Source organism: Cornus florida, unplaced genomic scaffold, assembly GCF_030987335.1.
Source record: "Cornus florida cultivar Cherokee Brave unplaced genomic scaffold, ASM3098733v1 CherokeeBrave_3.0.0_Hap2_Chr03, whole genome shotgun sequence".
Classification (NCBI taxonomy): domain Eukaryota; kingdom Viridiplantae; phylum Streptophyta; class Magnoliopsida; order Cornales; family Cornaceae; genus Cornus; species Cornus florida.
This window is the reverse complement of record NW_026775573.1, coordinates 51,961,870-51,970,149: the sequence shown is the minus strand read 5'-3', so window position 1 is coordinate 51,970,149 and position 8,280 is coordinate 51,961,870. Positions and strand designations below refer to the sequence as shown.

The 8,280-nt window shown below is 33.9% G+C and overlaps 1 protein-coding gene across 2 annotated transcripts; it reads right to left on the bottom strand.

The window, feature by feature from the left end:
* Nucleotides 1-1,135: 1,135 nt before the first annotated feature.
* Nucleotides 1,136-4,674, bottom strand: LOC132300516 (uncharacterized). Of its 2 annotated transcripts, none has more exons than XM_059797626.1 (3): nucleotides 2,865-3,292; nucleotides 1,864-2,776; nucleotides 1,136-1,759 (listed from the first exon to the last, which is right to left on the bottom strand). In XM_059797626.1, the coding sequence occupies exons 2-3, from the start codon at nucleotides 2,128-2,130 to the stop codon at nucleotides 1,151-1,153; spliced, it is 876 nt and encodes a 291-aa protein (XP_059653609.1). In that variant the 5' UTR covers nucleotides 2,131-2,776; nucleotides 2,865-3,292; the 3' UTR covers nucleotides 1,136-1,150. The 2 variants fall into 2 exon arrangements, 1 of the variants encoding a protein (XP_059653609.1); XR_009480465.1 differs by having other exon boundaries at nucleotides 1,145-1,755; nucleotides 2,865-4,674.
* Between the last annotated feature and the right edge of the window lie 3,606 nt (nucleotides 4,675-8,280).

Sequence of the window (8,280 nt, the reverse complement as noted above, 5' to 3'; positions counted from 1 at the left end):
AAAAAAAAAAAAAAAAAAAAAAAAAAAAAAATCATAGTTTCACTTAAATGAGTCAAAATTTAAGTGAATAAGTAGGAAGAATCTTTATAATGAAATTTCTTAGGTGCTGTATGATAAAACTATTAAAAGTTTTAGTAACAAAATTTTAAGTTTAAGTTTTAAGAGGTATTTTTGAATTGAGGATTTTTTTAGTATTTTGTTTTAAATGAAGTCCTCTCACTTAAATTTTTAACTCATATTCAGTATCACTCTTTTTTTTTTTTTTTTTTCCCAAAAAAAAAAAAATTGTGATATGCAAACTTTATTATAAACACATTTAAATGAATAACTTAATATATTCAAAACTAAAGTGTTGAATTGGATTGTTAAACAATAGTGTTTTTTTTTTTTGATAAAACTGAAAAATTTTAAAAACTAAATTTTAAGTTGTATTTGTAAATTGAAAAAAAAAAATGTCTTTTTATATAAAAAAAATAAAATAAAGTGTTTAGCATTAAGTGATAAGTGAGATTATTGTGACTTAAAATTTTGATTCATTGCTAGTGGCATTACTTATTTGTTTAAGTGAGATTCAAATTTCTTTATCAAACTAACTTAAGAGCTTAATTCATTTATAATTAATTACTGAACTGATTTATGAAATAAGAAAGCTGAACTATTAGTGAGGGTCACAACCTATTGGTATTCATCTTCTCTATCTCGCAAATGAGTACGTGAATTTCTTAAAAAAAGTATTAACAGGGGAACTTAGATTGCACAATTAAAATAAAGTAATATTAGTGAACCGTGATCCTTTCCTGTTATTCTTTATCCTTCCTTTAATGGAACAATTTTGCATGGTGAATGTATGCAACAACTTTAAATCAACAATATAACAAGACTTTTAGTTCAATGATAAAATCTCATCATTCTCGAAGCGAAGAGGTGAAAGTCTACAATACTCCGAGAGTACCATACCTCCCATGGTTTTATATATATATATATATATATATATATAAAAGCAAAGAGTTGTGTCCTGAATTCTGGTTCCGTCCTGTAAATACCGTAATCATCCGCATGGAGAGGAGACGATATGTTTGAGTTGCAACGCTGATAATAATTTTTTTTTTTTTTTTTTTTTTTTTTTTTTTTTTTTTTTTTTGTGTCGAAGTCAAGCGAGCATAACCGCCATAATGGCAGAGAAAGTATATATGTCTTGAGAGGTGTCTCCAAATATGAAGTCATACGAAGAGGATATAAGCCAGAACGGATGTATATAATAATAGCGGAGGTCGTATCGACCTTGGGAAACCTGGTATGGTGATAAATCAGGAGAAGAAGTATAGTTATTAAGCTGGGTATCCTTCTCCTCTTCTTCATACACAATGTCCACTCCTATCTCCTTTACTTCATATCCGACACCCATAGCTGAAACCACCACTTCATCACCAACTTCCAACTGATTCCCAATCTTCCCAAGGCTTGACCATTTCATATTTTCCCCTTCTTCTGGAATCCCTACACACGCTGGGAAATAGACCCACTGCACATCCTTCGTCTTATTGAAGATTTCAATAGCAAATGGACTGGTAATATAGGTATTCATGGTGGAAGAGTAATCATCCGCATAAACAATGCATACATTCAAGCCTCGGATCTTGAGATTAGGAAGTGAAGGAACATTGAAACATATGGAGGACTTTCTACTCTTTTTGCTGAACCAACATGGAACCTCATTTCCAGGATGAAATATGCTCACTATTCCACATTCATACACTGCCTGATCCATGGAAATCATCATAACTTCAATTACAATAGGAGAGAGCAAGAGACATATATATATATATATATATATATAGAGTGAGAGAGAGAGAGAGAGAGCACCTGGATGGGACCAATATTGTGCGTATCTGTCAGGTAATTGTAAAATTTCATGTCAACCTTTCCTATGGATTCCAACTCAACCAATCCCAAATTCTTGATCATTTCTGCATCAATGTTTTGAATGGGTTCTAACCTGAACCAGTTCTGAGCCTCTACTAGTTTGCCACATTGCCACGCATACACGTACGGTCGTCTCTTTAGTTTTGGTAGATTGATCATTATTTCCAGTGACGTACAATGGCCTAACTCCAACCATTCTAAGCTCATTGGTAGCTCTGGAAGCAATTGGAGTTTTTCACACCCTACTCATTCAAGTGAGTTGCGCATGGCAAGTCCCCTGATGCTCTCTGGAAGGCTACTGATTGGATTTCCCCCTAGATTCAATTCCTTCAACAGGGACAGGCTCCCAAGATCCCTCGGAATGGCATCATTTGACAAATTGCAGTTTGCAAGATTCAAGCTTACAAATGAGCGTGGCGAGCAAAGCAGTGAACGACTAATCGATTCTGAAGATTTTCTTGGCCTAGGAACCCAAGAGAACCAGCGTGAATGCCATGATTCTATGTCACTGCTGGGTAGTTGTTTTATTGTAACACCATATGCGTCAAGAACCTTTAAAGATTCCATCTCGCATAGCTCTCTCGGCAACTTGTCAAGATTTGAGCAACCAGAGAGGATGAGTTTCTCAAGAGATTTTAGCTGATCAATTTTAGGAAGATTCCTAAGATTCTTGCAGCCTTTTTAGATTTAACAGAACAAGTCTCTCTAACTTCCCAATGGATTCGTGAACCTCGATCAAATTTATGCAATCTTTAAGAAGCAATCTCTCAAGATTTGGGACTTCTGAGAAATTAGACGTATTTGTAAGGCCATGGGAATGACTAAGGTCGAGGATTCTCAATGATGGGAGCACCTGTTGTCAAAAAGTAGGAAATTGATTAAAATGAATATTTACATTAATCCTTTAGAAAAGGAAAAAGATGAATAAGTTTGAATTATACCTTGATTCCCTTCCAAACTTGTTTCAAACAGCTATTTCGCATATCTAGAGCGACTAGGCTCTCTAAAATGAACTCATTGGGTATCGATTTTAAAGGAAACCCTCGCCAACGCAACCATCTCAACTTCCTTGGAAATTCTTCGTAATCTCCGGTTACAAATGCATTGTTGAGATGGAGTATTCTTAATTTGTGCATCCTTGAAAATGCATCAGCTTTTAAGTATACTTCCTTTGATGTGGACAATGATTTTGTCGTGGCAAAATTCATTGGGCACCAAGAGAAGACACCTAAACGACGGCGCTTTGATGAATTGCTTACACAAGGAAATGTTAATTTGTCAAGAAAATCTTCAGAATGACGTCTTTTTGAATAATCTAAACCAAAGAAATTCTGAGCAGGCCAATCTTGCCTAGACACGTGCAAATTTAGGCTGAGGCCTTCAATCTTTTCCGTGCCCTGATAAGAGAGGTTGATAATTAACAGACTAGTAAAAAAAATTTAAAAAAATAAAAATAAAAAAGACATGAGGGGCATGTTTCTTACGGTTTTTTCTCTTCATACATTTAAGGCATCCTTATGGTGCCACACTCTGCTACGCTCCCCAAGTTCCTTAGGTGATTCTTTGCGTACAATCTCTCTTCCCATATCTTGAATCAACTGAGGCATTGTCAACTTGTTTTGTTTGTCAATTGTTAAGAGACATCTATCGATGAGATTTTGAATCCCAACCTCTATGCAAAAATCACATTCCTCTAATATTGTAATTATGAAATCTTTGTCCATTCTAACAAAGAAACAAGAAATGTCAAGAAATAAATTTTTATCATGGTCATCTTGTAAAGAATCAAAGCTTATTTTGAGCTTTTTTAGGATCTGGCAGTCAGGAATTGCTTCCAGTTTCTTTATTGCACTTTCCCACACATCTACACTTCTCCCACATAGAGAAGAACCCAAAATTTGAAGAGCTAAAGGATGCCCACTGCAGTACTCTACAACCTTTTTTGTGTGCTCCATATATCCTTCAATGGGGTGGCCTTGTCCAAAGGCATGCCAGCTAAAGAGTTGAAATGATTCATCATGAGTTAAACCTTCAACTCTATACCGCTTGTGCATTTCATGTGCCTTCAACAATTGTTCATTTAACAATTGTTCATTTGTAGTTGTTATGATAATTTTACTTCCTCGTTGAAACCCACTCCTCATTGCGAGTACTGCATTTAATTGGTCTCGGTTTTCCACATCATCAAGAACAAGTAAAATTCTTTTGCAGCAAATAGCTTCTCTTATCTTTATGATTCCTTCATCAACAGTGCTAATTTTTGTTTCTTTCCGCTTTAAGATATCTGAAAGAAGTTGTCTTTGTAAGCGGAGAAGACCACATGGTTCTTTTGATGTTTCTCTTACATTTGCAAGAAAATTGCTACCTTCAAATCTGTCAAAAGTCAAGTTATACACAGTTTTTGCAATGGTTGTCTTCCTTATTCCATGCATCCCAAAGATTGCCACTATCCCGACTTCGTTTGATCCATCTTGCAACCACAAATTAATGTTTTTTATACGAATATCTAATCCAACTGGATATGAACAAACACTCAATACTTTGTGATTCAATTTGTTTTCAATATCTTTAACAATTTCTTAAATAAAATTTGACTCATACCTACAAATTGCAAACTTCTTGTCAGCTTAAACGAAGTAAGGAATTAATGAAAATGCAAACAAGAGATAATAATGATTTATTGGATAAAAATTGACTCATACCAATATATAGCAATGGGAATAGGAAGGGGAACCAAAAAAATGAAAACAAACGATGTTATACTTGCAATGAATCAAGAAGTTAAATGAAAATGAAATATACACACACACACACACAATAAATTTCATGTTTAGTTTAGCCATTACCACTCAAATATATTCATGCAGCATGTTAACTATTGTAAAATCTTGCATTAATTGAATTACATAATCAATGATTGTTAAAGATATTTAACTGAAAGTTAAAAAATTTATTTGTAGCAAAATGCAAGAATATCTACAAAATTTCAAATCTAGCTTGAGAAAGCAATTTCAAGATAAGGGTTTCTTATTGTTCACAATCCGCAATAGCATTTCCATTTTAAAAGTTTAATCTTCTTATTTGTAGTTACTAATTATTGACTTTATTTGTCCACTTGCTTTCCTGTCATTTAAAACATTTAGAATTTAATTTATCGAAGACTTTAAATTCATAAAAAATGTGAGTCTTACCATTTTGAATGCATTTTGCATTAGTCTCCTTCAAAAGTTAATTAGATATCGGTCTTATTCTTTTAACCACACCATAACTCTAATGAGTACTGACTATTGATAGAAGAGAGTTAACCAATTAATTGATTAATAGAATCTAAAGCTATTAAGATTTTGTGGCTCAGGACCAAGCCTATTGGGCTTAAACTACTCTGTGGACCATACGTATATAGTAATATATTGAACTATATATAATACTACTACCAAGTATCATTTATTGGGCTTTAACTTCAATCCATTAAAATTTATCACACAGAGGCCCAGGCCATAGGTTGAAGTAAAATCAGGTTATTGGGCTTTAACTTCAATCCATGCCCCGCCGGGGTTGTAGTCGAACTCATTTATAGACCTAATGGGGCTACAACCTATCGCAAATTGAGTTAATTCGAACCAATAACATCTGGACTAAGTTAATTCAGACCAATAATAGTCCTTTATTGAGAGTAATTCAGGACACACAAATATATAAACAGACAATTGTGTTTAATTATTTATGATTACCTAGAAAAATATATTTGTAGATTATTAATTACGGAGCCAAATTCGGCAGCGTCTAGAACAAGATCAATTCGGCTTTAACCCAATCCAGACCAATACGAACACCTAAGTTCCAGCCTATTAATTTATTGACTGATCATTTCAGATCAATTCGGTTTACTAGAAAATAGTTTTTTTCAGTTGACTGATCATTTTAGATGCGTTTTCCATCAAATCTGTTAATGAATGCTTCGAAATCTAAGGAGGATCTTCCGTATTTATGGAAAGTGTTTCCAAATCCCAATATCCATTCAACAATATCATGCCTCAACTGCTAGATGTCAGATGCACAAATTCTATTTTTCCATTGCACTGTTTGTGGGTTGCAGTTTTCACTTCAATGTTGGCCATTTAGACTTCTAACTACCTTACGTAGTTAATTATTTGTTTTCATTGCAAATGACTGAACCATGTTGGCTACATTTCTCTGGTTTTGTTGCTGAGTGGTGTCACCAATAGATTCCATGTGGCATGCTTCTGGATATATTTATTCTTGTTAGCTGTTGTCCTGCTCGTATTCAACTCTCTATTGTGCACTCACCAAATTAGGGTTTCATATTCATGCATTCATCACCATGATTAGGTTTGTCATAAACATGAGGTCTTTAAAAAGAAGTTTTGAAGGCATAAAAATTGTTTTGAATCGAAAAATCTATAGCATCCAATTTGCAGGAAGGTGGGTTGATCGAACCTGAAGTTGGATTGATAGAAAGCTCCAGAAGGCAATTTCCAAAAACAGATTCAAACATTTAAAATCCTAATATTTTTCAGTCTCAAAGGTCTATGAAAAGGACCCTATGCTTTTTGAAAATTATATAACGCATATACAAACATAGAGAGGCATACTTGAAGCATCTTGTGTTCATTATAGCAATCAAATTGCTAGAACTTCTGTTTCTTTCATTTATCATCAAAACATTTAGATGATAATGTTACTTAGCGTTTATCATCTACATTCCAAGTGCTTCAAGGAGTTGAACACAACACAATCCATACAATCTAAAGTTTGGACTACTAATAGAGCAGATCAATCACGAGCTGAAGCGTAAAAATCACGTGAAGAACTGGTTAGTAGATTGACAGCAGTGTTGTCCGAAGAGGGGTGATTCTTGGGTTTAGAATCTGATACCTAGGGTTCTAATTACCTTTTTCTTCTATGAGTGATTTATCTGTTTGGACTGTCCTGTGATTTTTATCCAATCACGTAAAAATTTGTGTTTTGAGTGGCATGCTTTTACTCTTTATTTTCATAAGCGGCATGCTTTTACTTTTTTGCACCCTACTATTTTTTCTATATACATTTGATTGTTAGTTGAGATTTAAATTGTAGTTGAAGTTACTTGAAAATTGAATTGCTGTGAAAGGTAGTTACCTTAGTCTTTTTTAGAACTATACACTCTCCCTCTAGGTCTAGACTAGGATTTTGCGTACTCTGACTTATCAGAGCCAGGGTGTAGGTCTGGATATCTGAAATGGTCATTTATGAGATGAATCCGATGTTTCTTTTTTATATTTATATGATGGACAATGTGAAACTGTATTACTTTGTGGGAAAGGTGATTTCTTATATATTGTTGTTAAATTAGCAAATTGAATTTATAATTTACATTCAATATCATAATTCTTTAACTAGGAAAAAAAATATCATAATTCTTTGGAAAATATTTTTGGTTTGCTTGCTGAAATCTTTTTTTGCTGTCGTGTGAAGCCTTTTTTTTCCTGCTAGTAATGTTATAACTAGGTTTCATCCTCCACTTTTTCCAGTTTTTCTTTTCATATATCTAAATAACAATCTTTGATACTGTCTTATTGAATAGGGTATACGCGAGGACCTGGGAATACATCACATAGTTGTGAATGATTGGGAGAGAGGAGTTGATGCTGATCAGAATGTTGTTTTGATATCTGTACCTAGTGTACTTAGTCCCGGTCTCGCACCCCCTGGGAAACATGCCTTACATGCCTATACACCGGGAACCGAACCATTTGGACTTTGGGAAGGACTTGATCGTAGAAGCACCGAGTACAACTAACTGGGAAATAAAAAATGTGGAGATTATTGGATCAGGTTTCTTCAAACTTAGTTGATTTGACAGAAGAAATTGGTTACACTTATATGAGCTTTAAGAAGTTCAAAGCTGACATGTCTTTTTGCAGATTGGTTTTTTTTTACTATGCATCTCAAAACTTTGTTCCTTCTACTAAACTAGGTTACTTCAAGTTGACTCATCAAGTTTAAGAAGAAGAAATATTGGGCAAACTTTATTGTCACGTTAGGTGTCTTACACTCTTAGTCCTTTCTTTTATATGACAAATCAAATCCTAATATATGTTGGAGCTTATGTAATGATTAAAATTATTGAATCATCTTGCTTTAAGGAAACAGAACCAATAAGTAGCTACAGTAAGTTTGGTGGTGAATTAACAGAACCAATAAGTAGCTACAGTAAATTATTGAATCATCTTGCTTTATTTTGTCATTTCAGCGTTAATGCACAAGTTGTTGAATTTAGTTTCTGTGCCAAACTCGATGCCCTTTTTCTTTTGATTTTGTCCTCTTCTTTCTGCTTTAGATTTTAGGGTTTAGGGT

Bases quoted from the DNA above. Each gene is read 5' to 3' on its own strand.
- LOC132300516 (XM_059797626.1), bottom strand. From the start codon at position 2,130: ATGAGCTTAGAATGGTTGGAGTTAGGCCATTGTACGTCACTGGAAATA. The intron at 1,760-1,863 runs GTGCTCTCTCTC...TCCATGGATCAG, and splicing joins ACAATATTGGTCCCATCCAG to GCAGTGTATGAATGTGGAAT.